The 24888-nt window shown below is 50.3% G+C and overlaps 2 protein-coding genes across 4 annotated transcripts in view; one reads left to right on the top strand and one right to left on the bottom strand.

Annotated features, from left to right (window-relative positions):
- The window catches only part of Afap1l2 (actin filament associated protein 1 like 2), a 103937-nt gene extending 97990 nt beyond the window's left edge, over nt 1-5947 (top strand). For all 3 annotated transcript variants that reach the window (XM_057778589.1, XM_057778590.1, XM_057778591.1), the window contains 6 exons: nt 319-567; nt 656-836; nt 1112-1267; nt 3855-4048; nt 4153-4281; nt 4980-5947. In XM_057778589.1, the coding sequence (XP_057634572.1) occupies nt 319-567; nt 656-836; nt 1112-1267; nt 3855-4048; nt 4153-4281; nt 4980-5006 (936 nt within the window). In that variant the 3' untranslated portion in view covers nt 5007-5947. The remainder of the gene's footprint in view (nt 1-318; nt 568-655; nt 837-1111; nt 1268-3854; nt 4049-4152; nt 4282-4979) is intronic.
- A 1051-nt stretch (nt 5948-6998) lies between these two features.
- The window catches only part of Vwa2 (von Willebrand factor A domain containing 2), a 28220-nt gene continuing 10330 nt past the window's right edge, over nt 6999-24888 (bottom strand). The window contains exons 5-14 of the mRNA XM_057779020.1: nt 22074-22183; nt 17475-17666; nt 15389-15522; nt 14723-14855; nt 14073-14128; nt 12952-13059; nt 11486-12058; nt 8903-9454; nt 8449-8574; nt 6999-7750 (exon numbers count right to left, since the gene is read on the bottom strand). Of these exons, the coding sequence (XP_057635003.1) occupies nt 7659-7750; nt 8449-8574; nt 8903-9454; nt 11486-12058; nt 12952-13059; nt 14073-14128; nt 14723-14855; nt 15389-15522; nt 17475-17666; nt 22074-22183 (2076 nt within the window). The 3' untranslated portion in view covers nt 6999-7658. The remainder of the gene's footprint in view (nt 7751-8448; nt 8575-8902; nt 9455-11485; nt 12059-12951; nt 13060-14072; nt 14129-14722; nt 14856-15388; nt 15523-17474; nt 17667-22073; nt 22184-24888) is intronic.

Raw genomic sequence — 24888 nt, forward strand, 5'->3', positions numbered from 1 at the left:
GTAGCTGAGGTGGGCTGAGCATGCCGGCGGCAGGGTCCTGGTTCTGGAACGAAGCAGAGTGGTTGACAGCTTTGCCTCCCTCAATCCTGCCCCCCCCCCAATAGAAAGACCTTGATATTTTCTCCTTTACAGAGTGCTGCGTCCTGGGTCTTCTGCCTCTGGGCTCTACCATCCCACCCAGGACTCCACAGAGGGTTCCTTCGGAAGGGAAGGGGCTACCCAGAAACTCCAGCATGGGAAGGGACAGGAGACGCCAGGCCAGGTCCCCTACAGCCAAGGGAATGAAGCAATAAAACACTATCTGACTTTTTCCTGTAGGTAGAGCCTGCTGAGGAGGCTGCCCCTGCTGTAGATGCTAACAGCGAGAGTGAGCTCGACCGAGTGTACCTGGATCTCACCCCTGTCAAGTCCTTTCTGCATGGCCCCAGTGAGGGACAGGCAGAGGCTTCACTCCCAGCGTTGCCACAGCTGGACGACCTAGCTGAGACCCTCACAGTAAACCCAGACCCTGGCCTCACCCCAGACGAGCCCCACACAGGGTCTCCAGAAAGCCTGGAGGAACAGCAGGTACAAGCCCCCCCCACACACACACCTCTAGGTGCCCAGCCACCTCGCCGTACTCTATGGTCATGGAGTGTGATTTCTCCTGGTACAGAGGCCGCTGGAGAGTCAGGAGTCCTCAGAACCCTTGGAGCCTGCCTTGAGAATCCCCACAGTCAAACTGCAGGCCGAGCAGCAGAGAATCTCCTTCCCAGGCAACTGCCCGGACACCGTGGTTTCTGCCCCCACCAGTGCCAGCCCGCCTGTGAAGGACAAGCTGAGGGTGACCAGCGCAGGTACATGGATCAGGCTCAGGCTTTTAGTCAGGACATTAGTCTAAAACGAAGTTAGTCTGAGTCCCTCCCTTTCGTGTGAGGAGACAGATTAAAAGAGGTGAAGGAACCTGCCCCAGAACACAGGAAAATAAAACCGAGGGAGCAACCCCATCCCTGCTGGGCTGGCTCAGCATGGGTGTTCTGCTACACCCTAGGTTCTAAGTCGAGGAAGTGAGCTTAGGTCTAGCCCTCATCCATTCCTGCTGGTACCAGCCTTTCCCTCTCTGGGTCTGTAGAGATCAAACTTGGGAAGAACCGGACAGAGGCCGAGGTGAAGCGGTACACGGAGGAGAAGGAGAGACTGGAGAGGAAGAAGGAGGAGATCCGGGGGCACCTGGCTCAGCTCCGCAGAGACAAGAGGGAACTCAAAGAGATGCTGCTGAGGTGCACAGGTAGGGGCTCCGGGTTGAAGGCCAGGGTGGAACACATGGGCTTTGAGAGGGAAGGACCGGGATTTGTATGTCTGACTTCTGGATCCCCTCCCCCACCAGTCGCCTCACTCTTGGAAAGGCCGCTGGTTCTGTCTGAGGCAGTTTCTGCCCAGATCCCCCAACCAGGGTCCACAGCACCAGTAGGTAGTTAGGCTGTTCCCAGGATGGATCTGCACCTGGGTTTGAGACCTGATGTCCCAAGTCACCCTTAAGTTAACCACACCTGCAGTGCACTTTAATATCCAGTCTGCTGTTTTAAGTGCATAAAAGCAAGACACTCAAAGAATTCTGAGGTCTTCTAGGTGATTCTCCGAGGTCTCACATCATCCAAGGGAGGTTTCCTAGCAACCCACCTCTGAGGCCTTTGAGTTACTTGCCCTGGATCTCACTGGATATTTAAATCAGAGTTGTGCCAGCCAGCACAACTGGCTTAGCAGGTTTGGGGACAAATAGGTTCCTTGTAGCACTTGCCTGCACTACCTTGGGGTACAGTGGGGTACGCGAGCCAGGAACTAAGCTGGAGACTAAAAACACACGCACACAGACAGACAGGGACACGGGTCATCCTCGATACAAGAATGCCAACTTTATTGTGCTCGGGGGCAGCTTACATAGGGCTCTGGCCACGCCCCAGCTCTCAGGATCTCTCAGTAATAGCCCATCAGAACCCACTCCCCTGCCATCAGGGTCTCGTGCTTAGAGCAGCTGCAGGCACAGGTAAACAAGTTATTTTGATCAGTTCACTCCGGCAGGCAAAGAAAGCCAAGGGGCCAGGGTCTGCAGCCCTCAGCAGTTCCTGGGAAGCTTGTGGCATGATAACTGAAGGAAGGTCTTGGGGACAGTCGCTCTGCTTTTTAGTTGTCAAGACAGAGCCCATTTGTCCAGCGGCGAACCCATTTAAAGTACACAAGAGAGCGCTTCAGTTAGCAGCTGTATTGGTGACTTTCCCATTGCCATGGCAGCAGCTTATAAAAGAAAGCATGTATTGTGGGGCTCATGGTTCCAGAGGGGTTGAGTCCATGACTGTCATGGTGGGGCTTAGGGCAGCAGGCAGGCATGGCACTGGATCAATAGCTGAGAGCTCACACGGTTAAGAGAGCTAACCAGGAGTGGTGTGGGCTTTTGAAAGTGACACACCCCCCACTCCAAGGCCACACTTCCTAATCCTTTGATAGTTTCCCCCTGCTGGGGACCAAATGTTCAGTGTGTGAACCGGTGGGTGCCATCCCCATTCAGACCACAGCAGTGTCTCCAGCCCCAAAGAAAGCTTGTCTCTGTAAGCGGATACTTTGTTTCCTTCCATCTAGTGAGACGCCTTTTGTTTCTAGGGATCTGCACTCTTAGATATTGTGTGGCAGGTTTTTATTGCTGTGATGTAATATCTGAAACAACTTAGAGGCTGAAGGAGCTCTGTTTCTGAGTGGTAGAGCAGAGTTAAAAGACAGCTCTCAGAGCCCTGTCCTGAGAACCCACTGTCCCAAACAAGGCTCCACCATCTTCCCATCTACCACCGGATTCAACCACTGCTTGGTTAAAAGCCCTCAGGAGCTCAGCTCTGGAAACGACCCCACAGACATCACAGGCATGCTTTACTGCTCTCCTGGGCGTCGCTCAGTCTGGTCAAATTAGTGATAGAGATCCAGCATCATGTATATATCACCAGCTCAGAGCAGAAGGTGACAGAGGCTCACCCATAGCAGTCCTTGGAACCCCTAAATACATCGAGCTGGGCTGTGAAGAAGGGAGGGGTCTAGGCTTCCCTGGCTCTCTGACATAGATATTCCAGATAGGGAAAAGAAACATCTATCATTTATTCTGGCATATACACTCTTTGATCTTGTAGTCACAGATAAGAAAGTGATTTCAAAGCATTGATGTTGGCTATAAATGATATCTATGTGCGAATTCAGAACGCCAACCATCACGAACACTAGCTAATTTTCCTCTGTATATTTCTCTGTATTTTCTGTTATTGTTTGCCATGCCATCCACCCAGGGCTGCTGTTGTCTCTCGTAAAGCTTAAGAATAGCGGGGCAGGTTAATAGTGGTTGTAAGTGGTGCTGAAGCCGTGGGTTGAACATAGGTGATGCTCTCACTTGCTCTAGCAGGTAATCATTTAACTTCAGGACAAGGGGATCCCAAGGTTGGGGACCAGTCTGGCCTTGGGAAACCTCAAGCACCAGGGGATAGAGGCAACAGTATGGGCCAGGGCAGAACGTCCCAGTTGCCCTCCAAGGGCCATTGGAAAAGTTGCTTCAGGCCAGAACTGAGTGTGAGGATCACTAGCAGGGAGTTGGGTTCAGACTCAGGTCTGCCTGTGGGAGCAGAGCTCCCCCTCTGCCCTCCAGCCTGTGAGAACCGATAACTCAGATCCCAGCTAGAAGGCTCTTCACTGCACATTGAAAGGCCCATTCCCACCTTTCCATGTTCCATGCAGACATGTGGTCCACATGAAGGGGGTGCATGCAAACCCTGCCTCTGTGCAGCGTGGCTCCCCGGCCTTGGCTGAAATACTGGTTTCTGCAGCAAGTTTCATTCTCTCTGCAGATAAGGGAGTCCTGGCCAACCTGGAGCAGAAGCTGAAGAGAGTGGATGAGGAGTGCCGGATCGAGGAGAGCAGGCTTGTGGACCTTGAGCTCAACATCATGGAGGTGAAGGACAACCTGAAGAAGGCCGAGGCTGGACCCGTGACGCTGGGCACAGCTGTGGATACCACCCACCTGGACAACATGAGCCCTCGCGTGAGTGCCGGGCACTGTGGCTCCTCTGAGCTGTATGCAGGGCTCCTGCGCACAGGTGGGAGAGACGGGCTTTATATATGTAAACCTCTTGACCTTGTTCTCAGGCACAGCCCAAAGCTGCCGCCCCTGCCCCCATGTCAGACTCTACCCCAGTCAACTCTGCCTCCGTGCTCAAGAACAGGCCTCTTTCCATCATGGTCACAGGCAAAGGCACCGTCCTACAGAAAGCCAAGGTGAGTCCTGCCCCCATGCCCGCCCCCAGGGCCTCTTGGCAGTAGATGGAACACTGCATGGGCTTTTGGCATTAGCTCTGCATGAGAGGTGTGCTCTCAGAAGAAAACCGCCGTGGCTCAGTCTTTGGCACTGATTAACCAGCAAGGTACTTAATTCGAGTGTTCTTCCCAATGAGCCTGAGGGCATCCCCTCCACTCAGGAGTAGATTCTAGGGCAGGCTGCGACTGAAATGTTTTTAATCCAAAGGGTGTCCACCATCAAAACCAAAGAGGCTAGCGATAAAAGGCTCAAGATTCCATGTCATGGCTTCTTGCCCAAGGACTAAGCAAGAAGCATTATTAATTCTTAACTCATATGTATAAGAAGCATGCTTAGAGCTGCCTTGGCTTTGACGAACCCAGCGTGCTCCTTGTTCCTGTCCTGTGTACTTAGTGAGACAGTCAAACACCCCCACCAATGGTGAACTATTAAATCCATCTAATTGCATGAGCTCCGCCCCCTTACCATGCAGGCATCAGTAATCAATCACAGCATTCGCGTGACCCACGGCCGCAAACTCTCCAGAGCTGCCCCACACAGGGATGAGGCTAGCTGTGCTTGTAACTGCTTTCGCGCTTATAGTTTTCTTGCCTTTTCTACGTATATAAGGGTGGCTACAGAGGATAACTTTATTGGGTGCTTACGTTTGGTACTGCAGGAATGGGAGAAGAAAGGAGCCAGTTAGGAAACACAAATCAACCACCTAAAGACTCTGTGTCATTGTGGACCTTGGTGACAATCCTGCTTCCGTCAAGTCATCAATAACAGCCCCTCTGAGGGTGAATCTGTGCAGAAAAGCAAGGGATGAGGTGCCATGAATGGGTCAGAAGAAGGCACTGTCCCCTTTCCAGGCCAAAGGGAATACGGCGGCGGCAGCAGCTTCTTTGGAGACCTAAGTCTATTGGCCGTCAATGAGACATTGCACCTTTTTTTAAAAAAAAAAAAAAAGATTTTATTCATCAATCTGTTTTATCAAGATTTTTAAGTGGTGGAAAAATGGCCATGTGGCTTTGGTGACAAGAAAATGTAAACTGCTGACCCCTTATCTTTAATCCTGCGTTTGGCAGTGTTAGGGGTAATTTTAAAGAGCATTGGCCACCAAAGGCATGAACTCTGGAGACCAGTAGCAGGGACACATTTGGGACCAAGCTAAGGCACCGACTCGACCAAGGACTTTCCAGATTCAACTGCCTTTAAAAGAAACTCTTAAACAACGCTGTATTGTATGGGGGAAACTCCCTGTGTTTACAGACTCCGTCCTGTGGCCAGGCCATTTTTAAGAAAAGTTAGTTAATCGCCTCTTCATTCCATTTTAAAACCGTTTTTAATGTCTGGTCCCCTTGCAGGAAAGAGTGGTGAGCAGCCTCTCTCGCCTGCTCAGATTGGCAGCCAGTGCTGTCCTTTTGTGCTCTGTCTCTCTGTGATGGCATTAACACCGGTCGAAACATTTCATCGACCCCATTTCTGGGCATTCAGAATCAGCTATCGAATGCTGGTTCCTGAAGGCTAAATATTTTTTATTCATATTGTCTTTCTAATCCCAGGGCATTTATTTCCTGTGAAATAAACACTTGGTAAAGGTCACCAAGTGGTGAGTTAGATTTTTTAAATAAAATGTTCATTGTATTTTGGGTTTCCCTTGTATTTCATGGCATGACCCGGGGCAAAGGTTTTGATTATATTTAAATTCATTGTCTAAATAAACTGTAAAAACTGGCTGAGCCACAAGGGGTAGCCTAGCAATAAGGATCCTTAATCAAGTGCTGAGTTAATTACTGTATAATCGATAAGGTACCAAATACACAGGAAATGCCTCAGGAAGCTAATGTCATGCATACAATTGGAAACCAAACCTTTGGATGTTAAACAGTAAACTCTTGGGGAGAAGAAACAAACCGATTCTAAGAGGCTGCCTATGCAATGATTAAGGAAATTTAGAACATAAATGTATTTATTTTCTACTTAAAAATCAACAAGACAAAATTCTGACTCCTTGAACATGCTACCTCAACTTACAAAAAAAAAAAAAAAAAAAAGATAACCTAAGCAGACGGAAAAGCGGAATTGACAGGGAAGCCTTAAATATACACACTGCTGAGAAGATCATGAATGCAACAGGATGAAAGTTTGGGAAATCCAGGGGTTCCATGAAAGTTAGCACTGCTCGGATAGAAAAATGTCTACATACTGCAAACCAGACCTTATCCAGGGAGTCAGAAGATCGATTCAATGATTGAAATGTAACAATATGGAACTGTCCGTATCCACAGTCTAAATGTGAAGGGAATCACAGTGCAAACCTGGAGAGAGAAGTAGCGTCTCGGCCAGACAGACTTGGCCCACAGAACCCCGACAAGGTTCTCTATGCCTGTAATGGTGGGGACCTCTCAGTGGGAGCATATGTCATACATGTCCCATCATGACATTACCCATGCTTCTCAAAGGCTGTCTGCAGCTTCAGAGCTCTCCGTGCTGCTGCTGACAGCACACGCAAGCAAGCGTGGGAGGAACACACATTAGTGCTGCAAAGCTAGGTGCTCAAAGAGTCCTTGTGGCCACACAGATACAATTACTCCGGATGCACCAGTGACAGATTTCTTGTGAAAAGCTCAACAGACTGAGCGGGAGAAGCATGCAAGACAAAGCAATCCAATAAGCTTTCAAAGAGAACCTCCTCGTTACCCCTTCACTCCCTAATGGCCGAGTTTGTGAAGTCTGCCCTTCATTGCCACCACTAAAAAGAGGACCCCCATACCACTCACCTCTCTAATAATCTCTGAAAGGAAACCCCCTGGAGGTCTTCTTGCGCAGCACTCAGACCAACCTCACAGGGAGACCAGAGCCATTTGTACACTAGGCCCCGTCTGTATATACAGACTGGTTAATTGGACAGGTTGCTGAGACCTTCCTAATGTCTTTCCCACATGCAGATCTGATCACCAGAAAAAGTCACAAATGCCACACAATCCTTTTTCAAACTAAATCTATGAGCTATCTTTGGAAAATGGAGAAGCCCACGTTTTGTGTCAATACCATTGCTGCATGGTACACTCTGTCAGACGCCTTCCTCTGGGCACTGCAACCTTTTTAGCATTCTGTCTAGAATTTGCGATGGTCAAAATGACCCCCAAACAGGCCATCAAATTCCCCTGACCTCTTTCTTATCCTCTAGAAAAGTGACCAGCAGATACAGCACATAAATATTGACACGTATTTCCAACGTCCCAAGCAGCACAGTTCTCTGTGGTAGAGGCTTGTGGGCAGGACAGCGCTGCTTAGAGCTGGAAGCAGCTGTTCCAGGACCCCGGGAGGTGCACTGGGCCATAGACAGTGTCTTTCAGATTCTGAGATGCCTGGGAGCTTGCTGGGAGGGGGTTGGCTGCTGTCTTCCTGTGGGCTCTGCCATGGGAGCATCGCCTCTCAAGATACCTGGGAAAGAAAGTGAATTTTGAGGGTGCTTGAGTACTCTCCTCAGCCAGTGACTACGTCATGTCCTTCTCCACAACTTAATCCTCTGAGTGAAAGATGCCAGGTCAGACCTCCATCCCGCCGCCCACACCTCCTCCTTGGCCATTGGAAGTCAGTGTGCACCGAGGGCTGAAAACCCATAACTTGGGGTTGTCTTGATTTTTGCCTGATGTAGGAGGCTCAGGTGCTGCTGTCCCCAGGCCTGTTATCTGGCTCTCCTTATGGCACCTTTCCTCTCAAGGCTCCAGTACCTCTCTCCCACCTCGTTCCAATATGTCACTAAACAAATGGAGATACTCAAGAATGGCCAGCAGCTGCCACACTGTCTACCCACCTACATGTCTCTGGTCCCACCTCCAATACTGTCCCTATGCTCTGCATTTCTCTCCCTGCTGTCATGCTGTTTCCAGGGCACCTGACTCCTCCTAATGCCACACTCCAATGCCACCGCTGCACTAGGCTTGCTGCCCCCACGCCAGAATGGAAGCTCCATAGAGCAGATCTTCTGTCTCAGCCATCATCCTGTATCTCCGACCCTAGAAAAGAATGTCTGGGACATGGAAGACTGAACAGGACAGCCTGCCTTCTGCTGAGTCTGTAGGACTTGGCAGGACTATGGAGACCACCCCCATCCACGCTCGCAGAAGGAACCCACTCACGGTTCTCACAGTGGGGGCCTCCCCAGCCACCCCGGCACTCGCAGCGGTAACTGCCGTTCTTCAGGACACAGGTGCCTTCATTCATACATGGGCTGGGTTTGCAGAGGTTGACTGGCCGCTTGGCTTCTGCAAAAGAGAATGTGCCCAAGCCTGGGTCAGATTCAAAGGCCCCCTTATTCTAAGCAAGCACAGTTCAATCTTAAAGGCCATGGAGCTGAATGAACACCCTTGGTCCTGACGTAACAGCTTAGCATGTGATTGATGAGACTGATTCTTGGGCCCTTCAATGTATATTTATGCCTGGAACTTTGTGGGACTGTAGGATTTAACACATAAGCTGACATACGGTAAATGAGGACTAGGAAGCTGTCTTTCTCATAACGACATGTATGACGGCTCAGACAGATTCCTGGCTCAAGACAGCTCTAAGAGATGCGTCCCTTCTCCCACTCACCTCTACATATCCACTCAATGAGTGCGTTCTGGTGGTACCGTAGGTCTGTGTAAGCTGCCACATGGATCAGGGAGTCCCGGGGACCAGCGAGCCTCCGCACAGCCTCCCTGACGACAGCCCCCACGCTCACAACCAAGACGGAGATGCCATTGCTTCTCAGCTTCTGGGCAGGGACAGCTGCATCTTCTGTCCCACTCCCACCTGTGATCATCACCACAGCCTTGGGGACACCAGGGCGGGCGCCCCTCTGGACGGTCATCATCTTGTCGTCAATGTGCAGCAGGGCTGTGCCAGCAGACCCCACACCCCCTAGGTAGGGAGCCTGGCTCATGACCCGCAACACGGCGGCGCGGGTGGAATGGGTGTCCAGTCCGAAGGCTGTCTGCACCTGGCTGCCATAGACCACCAGGCCCACCTGTGTCACGTCAGGGTTCACATCAAAATGGAGGGTGCATTTCCTGATGAACGCCTGCATCTGTGCGAAGTTCTCGGGTCCCACGGAGGCAGAGGCATCCAGCAGAAACACCAGGTCCAGTGACTGCGCTTGGCAGCCTGCAGGAGCAAGCAGAGAGGTCTCTTGTCTGTCCTGGCCTCAGTCCAGGTCAGCCAGCGTGCTGACTGCCATGTGGTATCCACTCTCCTAGAATAGAAGCGTGAATACAAGCGGCCACTTGGGTGCCATTTCCAGCCTCTGTGGTCGTGCAGTAGCCTCTGTCTACATGGAGCATGGTTTCCACATTTGAAACTATGGGTTCCAACATGTGTCAAGTGGAAGCTGCTTGCTTCCCGCCTTCCTCCCCCATCTTTTTCTTCTCGCTGACTGACACACGGTAACCTGCACCTCAACACGGAAGCCACAAGATGGCCAAGTCAAACCACCTGCTGGCTCAGGTCATTCACCCCTGATCTATGAAAGAAGCATATGGAGTCCTTCTGGAGACCCAGATGGCTGCACTTCACCTGTCCCCTTTTGCCACATGCTGCCCACTGCACACAGAATTCTAATACGTGTATTAAGAGGGCTGATACCCACCCTTTTTCTATGACAGGTGGCTGGGAAAAGAACATGAGTGTGCCACAGTCTACAGCACAGTAGGGGGAGCGGGAAAGGGCCAGAGGGAGCAGCAGGACAAGATGTGCCTTGGGGGTTCCTGGGGAGGTGAGGCTCCTGCTGGCTCTGGAAAAGGAGAGAGCTGAAGCTGACGGGTGGGTATCTCTAAGCAGGGAGGCACCTTCCTCCCTCTTCCAGTGTGTGGGAACTGTGGAGGCTGTAACAGCCAGACAGGAAGCTCTCGGAAGCTAGTGGAACCGGCTCAGCTTTCTTAGAGATGCACAGGTTGCCATTGGGAACATTTCAGTGTGGAGTCAGAGGGTCTGGTGACCTGATTTATCGGCTCTTAAAAACCACAATGGGCACAAAGAAAATATAGAAACTGCCACAATCACAGGAGCCTGAGGAGACAGGGCCACTAGCTGTCCTAGGGGAGGACACTGCTGGCATGGGGGAGGGAACAAGGAGATTTCAGGTAAAAGCTGAGGAGACAGGTACTAATAGTTTATCAGTCTTGGTCTGTTAACTGTAACAACTATCCATTCTTATGCGAGGGAACGAACACAGGGACCCTCTGCAGCTGGCGCATCTCTTCTGGATATCTGCAACCAAAATAAAGCCCAAATCACTTTGCCATAGGATTCTGTCCTAGAGGGACAGAATGGGGGGGGGGCATAGCAGTCCTCAGAACTGCTACAGGAGTGGGGACTTTGGGGACAGTAATATGCCTGGGATGCTGAGTACCCTGGCAGTTTCCTCCATACTGAAGTACGCTCTTACGGAGTGTTCCGGCTCTGGTGTTCCCGGTGCTGGCCGGGCCCCTGCATGCCTACTCCCGGGCCTGCCGTTCTTTCTCTCACAGTCACTCACACAATGAAACAGAAGTACTACAGCACACGCCAGGGAGACAGGGTAGGTACCACCTTGGGAAATGTTCACTTTGGTTGTGTTTGAGTGTATAACAAGCGTGTGTGTGCCTGTGTCCCAAGAATGCATTTCTCTTTAATGAGGTATCAGCAGAGAGGCTAGGAAGCCACCATTCTCATGGAGGCTTGGTAGACTCAGCACTCCTTAAGAATAATAACAATGAGCCGGGCGATGGTGGCGCACGCCTTTAATCCCAGCACTTGGGAGGCAGAGGTAGGCGGATCTCTGTGAGTTCGAGACCAGCCTGGTCTACAGAGCTAGTTCCAGGACAGGCTCCAAAGCCACAGAGAAACCCTGTCTCGAAAAACAAAAAACAAAAAACAAAAAAAAAAAAGAATAATAACAATGATCAAGTTTAATTAGTAATACCTGTAATCGGCAGAGCGCTTGGACATGCTGAGTGTGTGTGTGTGTGTGTGTGTGGCTTGTGTTAGCTAGTTCTCACAAGAAGCCCCCTCAGAGAGCTACACCCCATCTCTACTGGCCGTGTGACTGATTCTAGTCCCCAGCACAGACACTGGAGAAGAAAATGATTATCGGTGCTAAGAAGAAAGACGAACCTGCCTGCTGACAACCCGGCCCTAGGATAGGATGCGCAATTCTACCTGGCCGTGGCTGGCTGCACAGCCTCCTCTGCAGCTCCGGGATCTGGCTGAATAGGTCCTGAGGGTCCGTGTAGACCATCACATTCTTCGAGCTGCCGGTTATCTCCTCCAGCTCCGCCTGCACCATCTCACTGCCCACGCCCAGGAGGAGCAGCTCCCGGGCCCTTGCGTGATCTGCTAGCCCGGCCACCTCATCATGGGAGTGTGACTCGGTGAGCAGAACCACAACTCTGCGTGGCCTGTCCTGGCCTGTCCTGCTGGCACTCCCAAAGCCATGCTCCGACACCTGCAGCAAGGCACTGCCGGTCAGCGTTGGGCCGCCACGGAAGGGGATGCTGTCAAGGCTCCTGACCAGGTCTGGCACATCCTGGTACTCCCCGACAGGCACGGCCACTATCAGGTCCCTGCTGTAGCTGGCCACCCCAACACGGGCTCGAGAGTCCTCACTCAGCACGGCCTGTGTGAAGTGCTTCACAAAAGCCTTGGCCCGCAGGAAGCCCTCCAGGGTGGTGCCCGCAGAACTGTCCAGCAGGAAGAGGATGTCGATCCGGCATTCCAGGCTCAGCTTTGGGGCTGTCAGTCACAGTGAGACATACTGTCATGTAGGGCCACCGCAGCTTGCAGAACAGCCCTACTGGAGAGGCTTCCATACCACTTCCAGCACAAGGAACCTCCCAGGAAGACGCTGGCAACCCCGGAGTAAGTGTCCAATGGTCACAGAGAGAGACAGAAGAGACAGAGGTAGTGTGTGTCTTCCTGCCTCTGCTGAGGGACGCAGTCCAATTGCTTTTTATAAAGCAAAGCACATCTACTCTCTAACTTTCCTCCCCATTGTGGTTAGTGCCCTTTGAGCCCTGAGATAGTCTTGTCAGCTTCTAAGATCACAGAAATACGCTATGTTTATTCTAGAAGCTTCCCTGTTTTGCTTTTTGCAGGTACAGTTGTGCCCTGAACTGATTTTGAGTAGGCTTGAGGTATGAGATTTACTTGTTCCATAAGGATCACCAATGAAGGCAATAGCAGGCACAGTTGCAAAAGTTACTTAACAAGTTCTCATTGTATGCTGGGCACTGTGCTGGGCACCTTACATAACCTTATTTAACTGTCCATCCCCCAATCCCCCCTTCCCCCACCTCCCTGAGCTAAGGCTTCTAGAAACTTCCCCATAAAACCAAAAGAAGCTAGAACTCCTTATTTCTCTTTTGTAGAAGGCATCAAACAAGCCACAGACATGTTCAGACATTAGGCAGCGGCTATTCCACAGCTCTGCCCGCGTATCACCGTCTGGATTAACCATGGGATGTCTGAGGCTGCACTGTAGGACAGAACAGTGGGCTATGGGAAAAGAAGGTGGCTTGAAAATTTAAGGGTTGTTTTCTGCCAGCAGCTAGCAGGGGACAAGAAGGGCTACCCCAAGTCCCTACCTCTCCGCAGGTAGTCAATCTTGGAGTCCCAGGCATACATACCACAGTTGACTTCCCCTCCAAACGCCAGTGGGCAGAGGCAGTGGTACCTATCCACGCCCTCTGGAATGCATGTGCCTCCGTTTTGGCAGGGCTGGGAGTCACAAGGGCCTGTCAGAGAAATACCCACTAAAAGCCGAGAACACAAGCACAGAGTGGAGAGCGATGCCTGAAGGGTGGTCTCGGCTTTCTCCCACACCATCTGGTAGGAGGACAGCCAAGAAAGAATCAAATACCCAGAAGAGGCACTGGGAACAGTTGGAAGACCTTGGTAAGGCCCAAGACAATTGGATGAGTCTGCATAGCTGTGCTCCTGCTGTGACGTTAGGACATTGTCATTATCTGAGGAGGCTGAAAGGGCCAGCGTGGGGGTGGCGGGGTAGGCGGGGGTCATAATGACTAAGTCGTGTTTCACTTGAGTTTACTAAGGATGTGACCTCAGTAGCATCAAGGTAGAAACAGCATGGCTGTGGGCTGATGGCCTTCCTTTGTTAGAGTCACCTATGGGTGCCCAAGGCTTCTACCTCCTGGCACAGAAGAGCGGTGAGCTTTCAACACACCACAGTCAGGCTGCCCAGTGATGAATGTTGCTGCCTCCACATCCGTGGGCACCTTTGTTCACCCCACGAGCTTCTCTGTCCTCATAATTCTCTGACAATGTTACCAGTGGACACACAGCACACTTGACCCATGGGGTGTTCCGGTGTGAAGGTGGACACAGCACACTTGACCCATGGGGTGTCCCGGTGTGAAGGTGGACACACAGCACACTGACCCATGGGGTGTCAGGTGTGAAGGTGGACACAGCACACTGACCCATAGGATGTCCTGGTATGAAGGTGGACACACAGCATACTAGCCCATGGGGTGTCTTGTTACTCAAGGTGTTCCTCACTGATGAAAAGTGCATTGGCTAAGGCAGGTAGTTCCAATGCTATCCATTCTCAGTGACAGTATGCCACCAAGCAAATGAGGACTTGGGACAGTAGGACACAGTCCTTGGCCACTAAATGCCCATCCCTCTTGCCCTGGACCTCATCCACGGCCACCCCTGCTCAGGGCTGTCAGTGCCCCTTCATAAACCAGCTTCCCAGAGAACTGGTAGGTCCACGAGGCATACATACCTGGACAGATGGTTCTGTAGCAGGTGCCGGGGTGTGTCTGGAACACTCTCTTCCAGCTACAATACAAGGAAGTACAGTGATGGAATGACCAAACGTTTCAGAGATCACAGCACTAAACACACATCCTTCCTTGTGCATCAAGTAGGGGATGTTTCAAACGACTCAGAGCCTTTCCCTCTACCCTCAAAAAAGATATGAAGTAGGCGTCACATTGAAAGTTAGCATTGTAGTTGGGCATGGTGGTGCATGCCCTTAGTCCCAGCACTTGGGAGACAGAGGCAAATAAATCCACAGAGACTTGCATGTGGATCGTCCCTGTCTCCTCCAGATCTAGATACAAATACTATCTCCCCCTCCAGGCTCTCCCTGGCTTCTATTTCCAATGCAAGCTCCCCTCCCCCACCTCACCCCCAAGCACCCAAGGCAAGCCAGACTAAGTGTTCAGGAGACAGAGAGACCTACAGCAAGTAGCTGTGCCCTCCCTGGTTCTCAGAGCTCCATCTGTGGCCTCATCCCATATATCCTGCTTTTCTACTCCAAACTGTCCAGCACCAGGACCCAGGAGTGCTGATCTCCCTGCGGTTTTAGAGCCCTCAGAATTATGGGATGGACCCTGTGCCGTGTCTCTGCCCCAGACCACGTGGACAAACCTGTAGAAGGGACAACGCACAGCCAGCACAGCATCCGCCTGCCTCGACCCCCTCCAGCACAGGGCATGGCCAGCCAGTTCCCTGACGGTCTCCAGTGTCTTGCGCTCACAGGGGTGAGCTTCCACCCTGCAATCTGTGTCAGAAGATGAGGGGCACTGCTCGCCTCTGCCCTTGCTCTCCAGACTGCTGCTGTGGGGTCCTACTCTACCCTCCCTGTATAACCCGTGGCCTCTCTGGTGCAGAGCGGTGAAGGGAGGCACTTTTAGGATTTTCTCTGACCAGGGCTCCACATGGAGCATGCATATGAGTACTTTCTAATGACAGTCCCTCTAGTTATGGGTGGACCCCAACAGGAGAGATAAGCCCCAAACCTCCCTGAGTCCCTCCATGCAGCCAAGCAAGGAGTGTGGACTCGGTTCTTTCTCCCCAACAGGGGAGAGGGCCCAACCAAACTGACCATAAACCCAGGCCCTTCTTTCCCCATAGATTCCAGCTGGGAAACCCACAACGTCAGCCAGAGGGAGACAGAATGCAGTTCTCAGGACAGGACCTGCCTATCTCTCTTACCAGCCCTCCCCAAGAGGTTCTTGCCTCAGGAGCCCTGTTCCATCCATGCCCCAGTGTGTGAGGTTCAATGCCATTCCCTTGCAGGCTGGCCGGTCCTACCTGGATCAGCAGAGGTGCAGAGCGCTGAGGCGCTCAGGGTGCTGAGGAGACCGTTGGTGGCATCCTCCACTTGCTCAGCCAACAGCACGTGCTGCTCCTTTGGCTCACTGGCCAGGGTGAACAGCTCGTCCCACCTGGGGGAAAATTCCAGCAGCTGATATCCATACCCTGCCTCATCCTGCCTCCCTAACTCCTGGACCACAGCATATCCCACTGACCCAGAGGTCAGCTCATAACAACCTCATCGTCCAGGTGAGACATACAGGAGGGTCTCAAGGAAGCCCAGCAATAGGCCACCCTGTGCTAAAATATCTCATCCTCAGACCAATCAGCTCATATTCAAGACATAGTGCTAAGGGATTGAACTGACTTTTCTGAAAGTCATAGCTGATAAGGAAACAAAACTTTAACTATGGGAATTCTTTTCTTTACAGGGTGACGCACACAGATGTATCTATAAATACATTCCTAATGCATTTTCTTTTGTCAGACGTTCCTCTCTTGTTTTTTAAGTTATATATTAATTGCTTAAAACAATCAGAAAGCAAATGAGAAAAGGCTTTCTGAGATGAGAAAGAGAAAAACCAATAAGGACAGCCAATGCCAGCCAAACACTGAGGTACAACACAAGCCCCAAGGGCAGCCAAGGAAAGCCATGTGCAGCCTTAGAGGGGATGCAGCCAGAGCCCCTCAGTGCCGAGGGCATCGCCACCACTGCCCAGGGCAAAATGGTATTTGGGATGCCCCTAGGTCATGAAGAAGAGGTAACACAGAGAATCGTTTTATAATAAGGCAAATAAATGTTAATTTTAGTTTTGTTTGCTTAAGAGCCAGTGAGAGGTTCAGCAGGTGAGGGCACTGATGACCCTGGTTTGATCCCTGAGACCCACGTGGAAGGGGAGACTTGACCTCCACTAGTGAACCGTGGCATGCCTGTGTGCCCATCTTGACACAGTCACAAATATCTTCAAAACTGAAGATGAGCAGAAGTCTGTGATGGGAAGAGAAGAACCCCACTGTTGTGATGGGAAGAGAAGAACCCCACTGTTGCAGCTCAGACAGAGCCAGTCACCACCTTCCAACTTCACTGGTATCAAACTCTCCACTCTTAGTTGAACTCACAGAGGTCAAACTTTTCACACAATACCCAGTTATCCCTCGGCACAAAGAAGAGGGGTTCTCGGATGTGGCCTTCCTGTCCCCCCTCCACTGCTCTGGTCCAAAACAGGCTTTCTCAAAAGCTGCCCAAGGAATTCGGGTGCTAGCCAGAATCATAAAACAAAAGACATTTCTGAATGTAAACATGGTGCCCAACCCAAAGTCATTTCCCCTAGAACCTACTTAGAGATCCAAGGATTAGTTAGGTACACGTTCATTTTTTAGGTTGAGAGCATGGGAGTATGTGGCCCCCTCTTCCAGGAAGGCAGATTTGCCCAACATCTGGATGAGGGTGTCTGGAGAGAAAAGTAGACTTCTCAGACTCCCTGCCCAACCTGGATGAGGGGCCTGGAGAGGGTAGTGAACTTCTCAGAGATTCCCCACCCACTGCCAGAACCAGATGTACAAGTGACTCGGGCTGGTCAGAACTGGATTAGCAGAGCTGGAGATGGTCCCCTCCTCCTCCACCCAACACTGAGATGTGACTATGTGAGCTGGCATGCTGCCTATGACCCCAGCTCCTAACCCTAACCTTCCCAGGCTGAGAGGACAGTAGAGAGAGCTTAAGAGATGTGTGGTGGGTGGAGCCGAGCGGCACTGAGGCTCATGGCTCTGACCCACCAGAGGGGTGGCTGCCCTACGTGGGGAAGCAGGGTGGTGACTTGATTTTGTCCAATGATTTTGAGTTGATTCCTGATGCTTACAACCAAATGCTCAGTTAAAGGTGGAAGGTGGCATGAAAGCCCGGTGCTTTCAAAGGTTGGGATGGGCTGTGCGATGCAAACCAGAACCCACAAAACAAGTCAGGGAGACAAAGACCAGTCGGCTCTCTCAGCCCCTCAATCTCGCTGGGTCTGTGAAGGTTCTGGAAGGCTTTTGGTCATGTTGGCCCCACTGAGTAAGGGAAGATGCGGACTGAGACACTCACCTGGGGAACCGGACACCTACGGCAAACACAATGATGCCCCTCTCTTTCAGCTGCTTAGCAGGCAGAGCCATGGGCCCCTGGGACTTGCCATCTGTGACAATGATAAGGAGCCGGGGCACAGCACCATGTCTGCCTCCCGGGAACCCTCTGTGCAGGCTCTTCAGAGCAAGGCCTGTCTCTGTGCGCCCGCCTCTGAGGAAACACAAGGAGGAAGTGAGGGAGGAGTTGAGGAGGGAGCCCAGAGGCAAATGGGTTCCTGCTGGGAGGAAGAGCAGAGACTCCTAGCAGAGGCTCAAAGGTGCATCTCCACCATCCAAACCAAGAAGACTCACAGGGCCAGCAGCTGGCCAGGACAGTTAACTCATGACAATGGATTTGAAGCCAGCGAACCGTTGGCTGACTGAGGCCAAACCCTTTAGCTGACGGGAATCTCTCCAGCATGAGCAACTGTGAAGGGGATAGAATCATGAAGTGGTTAGCCACGTGAACAGCATGGCTGAAGTATCGTTCATCATTCAGTGATGTGGATGGATGGTGTGCACACACATACACAGTATGTATATCAGATATATACACTATATCTGTAGACCATGTCTGCCTTCAACCCAGTCCTGAGAGGACTCTGCTGCTATTCTTATGTCCAAAACATGGATACAGCCTGCCTGGTCTTTCACTTGCTTGCTCTCATTGTGTGTGTGTGTGTGTGTGTGTGTGTGTGTGAGAGAGAGAGAGAGAGAGAGAGAGAGAGAGAGAGAGAGAGAGAGAGAGAACTGCTGGCATGGTGAGTCACTGTTGCTCCCATTGGACCAGCATTCCTCGGCCTGGCCTCAGTGCACGCAAGCACAGCTTCATTTGTGATGCTCTCACTGATCCCAAAACCGAGGTCAACAAAGAGCCACTACTTTTTGTTGTCTCATAGTCAGAAGAGGATGTAAAAATGCTAAACACATCCCCAAAGAAGAGCTGAACTTGTTTAGACAAAGGTGCTCCTTCAGTCACCCCCTGCAGCCTATTCTGGGATTTTTGAATTGTTCCTTACATTTATTTATTGGGGTGTCAGCACATGCATGCCATGAATGTATTTGGGGTCAGAGGACATCTTGCAGGTGCCAGTTTTCTCCTTCTACCATGAGTCCCAGGAACTGGACTCTGGTCCTCAGGTGTACAGCAAGTACCATTATATACTGAGCCACCTCGCTGATCTCCGTCCTCTGGCATTCTAAATTAACCTTTTAAAGTTTCAGGTTGGTGATTTTTAATATATTCACTAGTGTTCAGCTGGAACCCCCAGCTATATAATCCAGAAAGCCCTATTCCTGTCTCTCTCTCCCAACCATGCCCACTCAGAGTCTTCAAACAAAGAAAAGCCAGGGTGAAAAGCCCGGTTCTGCATTCCTGGTGACTATTGCAACTTCCTTTCCTGTTGCCAACAGCAGCCCAAGTTCCCACCTAAGCACTCAGTTTTTGACAGTGCTTGGGCACAAACCCAGCTTGTGGCAGACACGTCATCATCCCTTGCCTACAAGCTATGCAATTTCCCTGCTTTAGTTCAGGTGTGTGGCTTCTCAGGCCTCCATCTCTGGGACTAGAGAATCCACCTGGGAGTTGCTTTGTTCAAATAAACCTGTTCTTGTACTTTTAAGTTTTGCTTGATTCGGCTTACTGTATCAGAGGAGTAGCCTATTATCACGGGACAGAAAACCTATTAACCAGTATGACCATAACACTAAACTCAAAGCTTTTTCATTACTCTAAAAACCCTGAATCTGTTAGTAAGCATCCTTGTTCCCTAAACCCAGGACAATGCTAATGCATGCCCAGGTATATGCCACTCTAGACGTTTCACAAGGACAGAACAAAGGGTCCAGCAAGATGGCTTAGCAGGTAAAGTAGGTATTTACCAGGCAAGCCTGGAGACCCGAGTTCAAGCCCTGGATCCACATTAAGTGGGAGAAGAGAACCAATGCCACAAAACTGTCCCCACTTCCCACACACATGCTGTGGCACATATGCCATCCACCCCCAGATCAAGCACATGCCCCTCCAATAATAAATAAAATTTATGAAAAATTGAATAAAAGTCTTGGAAAATACACTGAGTGGGAAAGCACCTGCAAGGCCTGGGGTTTGTTCCCCAGCACTATATGAGGTAAATGAAAAGAAGCTTTCATATAGCTTTGTTATAGCATGTGACCTTTGTATCTGGATTTTTTTTTCATTTGCCATGTTTTTACAGGTCATTCATGACATAGCATGAATCAGTAGGTCATTCTTTTTCAAAGCTGAATAATATTTCATTGTGTGAATATATCACATTTTGTTTACCCAATAACCAGTTTCACATCTTGCTGCTTTTATTTTGAAGCTGTTATAGATAGTACCACCGTGAAGAACAGTGTATAAGAGTTTCTGTGCAGTTATAGATAGTACCACTGTGAAGAACAGTGTATACAAGTTTCTGTGCAGTTATAGATAATATCACTGTGAAGAACAGTGTATATGAGTTTCTGTGCAGTTATAGATAGTACCACCATGAAGAACAGTGTATACAAGTTTCTGTGCAGTTATAGATAGTACCACCATTAAGAACAGTGTATAAGAGTTTCTGTGCAGTTATAGATAGTACCACCGTGAAGAACAGTGTATACAAGTTTCTGTGTAGTTATAGATAGTACCACCATGAAGAACAGTGTATAAGAGTTTCTGTGTAGTTATAGATAGTACCACCATGAAGAACAGTGTATAAGAGTTTCTGTGCAGTTATAGATAGTACCACTGTGAAGAATGGTGCATACGAGTTTCTGTACAGTGTCCCACAGGTACTCAGTTCCTGGGAGTCCCAGGGGCACAGTGTCTCACAGGAGCTCTTCAAAGCACTGATGTGCCTTTTAAATTTGTTCTTTTTGTAGAGGCTCGCCTCTCCTCCTGCTTGGGGGACCCAGGGCAGAGAAAAGGGCTTCTGTAGGATAATGCTTTTGTATACTGTAAAGATTTGTCACTCATATTGGTTTAATAAAACACTGACTGGCCAGGAAGTATAGGTGGGGCGACAAGACTAGGAGAATTCTGGGAAGAGGAAAGGCAGAGATGGAGTCTTCCAGAAGCAGAAAAAGCAAGATGAGAATGCTTCACTGAGAAAAGGTGCCAAGCCACAGGGCTAAACATAGATAAGAATTATGGGTTAATTTAAATTTAAGAGCTAGTTAGTAATAAGCCTGAGCTAATAGGTCAAACAGTTTATAATAAAGGCCTCTGTGTATTTCTTTGAAACTGAATGGTTGCAGGGCTGGGTGGAACAGAAACTTCTATCTACAAAGGGCTGGATAAGATTCTGGGATAAAGTCATGGACAGTTCCTAGGAGACCCTGGGGACTGCAGAATCCACCAAGATCTTGCTGTGCCCTATGTGGGGCCTCAGGTGCTGAAGAATATGGGTTATCTCAGAGGCCTTTGACTGGAAAGGAACGTCAGGGCTCAGAGTCTTCATAACTGAAATTGATGACTATGGATGGCTGGAACAAGAGACCTCGGGCAGGATGTCACTGAGCGCTAGGACAGTGGAGACCAGGGCAGACCCAGAGCTCAGAGTTGGGTAATTAAACTTCTTCTTCCCTGAGGGTTAGTGGAAACAATGTGTATGATGTGTGTGTTCCTAAATATACATGTGTATGCATGTATGTAGAGCACAATTACATAGAGATTATGCACATACATATATAATACATACAAAATATATCTGTATGCAGATAAGCACATGCATACATTTATGCATTGATGAGAAAATGCATGCATGCATTCATGTACTGTGCATGCAGATGAGCAATGCATACATTCATGTACTGTGTATGCAGATAAGCACATGCATGCATTCATGCACTGTACATGCAGATGAGCACATGCATGCATTCATGCACTGTGCATGCAGATGATCACGTGCATGCATTCATGTTCTGTGCATGCAGATGAGCACATGCATGCATGCATGCATCATGTACGCAGATGAACACATGAACGGTTCTCCACAATTTTAAAGTACCCTGAATAATAGAAGGGAACTTCCTCTTCAGGACTTTGTAAAAAGTGAGGTTTGGAGAAGTGTGGGTAACCTTCCCAGCTGAGAGGTCTCCAGGGATAACTGAGGCTGGCACCTCGTGTTCTTCCCATAACCTCCCAGGTTCACCTGACAGGATCTTCATTAACCCTCTCTTCTAGTAATTCTCAACTACATATAATAATAGAAAAAAATTTAAACTAGTGTTCTAAATTTCCACCTGGATGTCATCTTGTATTAATGGGGGGCCGCCTTGAGAATGATCCAGAATGCACAGCTGGGCCGAGAGGAGAGCAGTACCAGACCCTTCAAGGCAGCAGCAGTTTCAAGGGCAGCTTCACCAGGTGTGGGGACACGTGTCTTAAATCCCAGACCTCAGGGAGGCAGAAGCAGGCAGGTCTCTGTGAGTTCAGGGAGAGTTCTGGGCTAGCCTAGACTACACAGAGAGACCCTGTCTCAAAAATAGGGAGGGGGAACAGAGAGAGAGAGACAGAGAGGAGCAGGCAGCTAGCTTTAGAGCCATCATGGCACTAGTCCATTATACTTACTTGAAAGCTATTCCCTTGATGTTTGCCTTCACTTCCTGTCGGGTAGAAAAGGAGTCCAAGGGGAATTCCAGATGAGGAGTGGAACCAAACTGCAAGGCTCCCACCCTGACCTGTAGGAGGAGACAGGGCCAGAGATTTCAGTCAAATCCTGTGTCTCCTGGCTGCTCAACAGACCCCATGCGGAGCTCTGGACAGCCTTCCTTGAGACACGGGCCAGCTGGAGAACCTGGAAGGACACGGTCAGAGCCGCCTGTGTTCTGCCGTGACAGCTAATCATCTCAGCGTCCTCGCCCCTAAAGGCAGCTCCCCACCTGGCAGCTAGCCCGACTGAGCTGCCAGCAGCTTCAGGTGAGGCTCTGCTTGTATCTTCCTGGCGTGGGTGCTGTTGTGTGCAAATGTGCATGCATTATTTCATTTCATCCACCGGGCCCAGTCAATGCCCACATGACCGAAGGCAACAGTAAAATATACAGATGATGCTATGCAAGCGAGGCTTACTTGGACTAGCAGGGAAAGGAAGCCCGGGCCATTAATCCCCGGTATCATGACTTTTCTAAGGTTCCGTCACACCACTTGCCTCCTCAGGAGTAGACACAGGCTGGCAGGAAAATGCTTTCAAATCCTGCCAAATCTTCCATAGGGGCCACTGCCGAACCTAACCTGCCCACCAAACCCTTGATGACCTGCGCCTGCCAAGCCTCTAGACCAGAGAGTCAGAGGGGGACAGTCAGCTCCTAAAACAGGGACACGCAATAGTAGAGCTGGAGGTTCTCTGCAGTGAGGGAGTGACTGAGCTGGAGAACAGAGTCTGCTTCCTGACTGGGGAGACCACAAGAGAAAACCCGACAGGTGCCTCACAGGACTGGAGTCGGGGCTCTGACCATCTGGAAGGACGAACATGGTGACCAGCTCCTAATCCTGGGCTCACCAAACCCCAGAAGTGCCACCTTCTCAGTAACTAGTCTCTGAACTATCCCTTAGCAGGCCCAGAGCTCAGACAACGAGTTAATGGCCTTGGTTGGCCTCGCTGGGCCTCCCACAGACAGGGAGCTGTTGGTAGCCTGAAGCAGAAAGACATTAAGTCTGGGGTGGGCACATGGGGAGTGAGCACTACAAGTCAGAGAAGCGGGGCAACTTGAGCAGTCTAGCAGAAGGCCGCCTGCCGCCGTTCCCTGGAACACAGCAAGAAGTCAAAAACACCATCCGAAGCCTGGGAAGTCTATCTGCTTAGCACATGACCCTGTGATAACTGGAGAGGCACACAGCCATGAACTCAAGCTTCAGAGCTGAGGATCTTACCCAGGAACACTCCAGAACTCCTGGGAGAGTCCCTGGTTTGCGAGGAACTAAAATCCAGTCTTGACTCTTACACACCGTGAAGTCTGCTGGATCTGAGTGGTTGGAAAGAGCATCAGAGTAAAACACACATTCACACGGTCAAAGGTAAGGAGGAAACAAAGGGAATTTAGGGCTCGTGGAGGCAAGGGTTGGTTTCCTCCATGTGTAAAAGAACAACAATCTAGCAGAAAACTGGCCAAAGACATGAACGAAGATCAAAGAAGGAAAAACAAATGGTTCTTTAGGGGCAGGACATTTGGCCTTAGGAAAACAATACCATTTTCCCCTCAGCTTAGCAAAACCAAAACCATCGACGACGACAACAAAAACCAGATGCAGCATCTGCCAAGTGAATGGTCTCTGCCATGGTGTGTAGGAGTGTAACTGGGCATCTGGCCTGCGGAGGGCAATGGTGTGCCAGTGTGTACCTGTGGAGGGCAATGGTGTGCCAGTGTGTACCTGTGGAGGGCAATGGTGTGCCAGTGTGTACCTGTGGAGGGCAATGGTGTGTCAGTGTGTACCTGCAGAGGGCAATGGTGTGCCAGTGTGTACCTGTGGAGGGCAATGGTACGCCAGTGTGTACCTGCGGAGGGCAATGCACCAGTGTGTACCTGCGGAGGGCAACGGTGTGCCAGTGTGTACCTGTGGAAGGCAATGGTACGCCAGTGTGTACCTGCAGAGGGCAATGGTGCGCCAGTGTGTACCTGTGGAAGGCAATGGTACGCCAGTGTGTACCTGCGGAGGGCAATGCATCAGTGTGTACCTGCGGAGGGCAATGCACTAGTGTGTACCTGCAGAGGGTAATACACCAGTGTGTACCTGCGGAGGGCAATGCACCAGTGTGTACCTGCAGAGGGCAATGGTGCGCCAGTGTGTACCTGCGGAAGACAATGCACCAGTGTGTACCTACAGAGGGCAATGGTGTGCCAGTGTGTACCTGCGGAGGGCAATGGTGCGCCAGTGTGTACCTGTGGAGGGCAATGCACCAGTGTGTACTAACAGCTGAAGACGAACATGGCTGCTAGAGACGATCCGAGAGATATTCTTGCACACAAGCGGAACGAGCCTTTCTTTACAAGATCACAGTGGATTTATAATAGCAACAGCCCATCAATAGGGGCAGGCTAATTAGTCCTGGTAAACCCTCATGTGGGCTAATTATCTGTATTATCTATATATACACGCATAGAGATGAGATTGCAAGATAATGATCTAAAAGACACGAGACAGCAAGTAATGCGTAGACAATGCTAACTTTATAGAAAAGGAGAAAATGAAATCACATCTTCATGTTGCCTGTGCCTGCACAAAGTGCATTTGCAAGGCTACTCAGAAGTCGGGGGTCGGTGATCAGAGTGGGTGGGGAAGTCTGGTGAATGGGGGTGTGTGGGTGCAGTTTTTCTTTCTTTCTCTTCCCTTTCTTTCACTGTCCACTTTTATTGAACCATGTAAAGGAGTTATTTGGTCAAAGGGTGGG

This window comes from Chionomys nivalis, chromosome 8 (assembly GCF_950005125.1).
Source record: "Chionomys nivalis chromosome 8, mChiNiv1.1, whole genome shotgun sequence".
Classification (NCBI taxonomy): Eukaryota; Metazoa; Chordata; class Mammalia; order Rodentia; family Cricetidae; genus Chionomys; species Chionomys nivalis.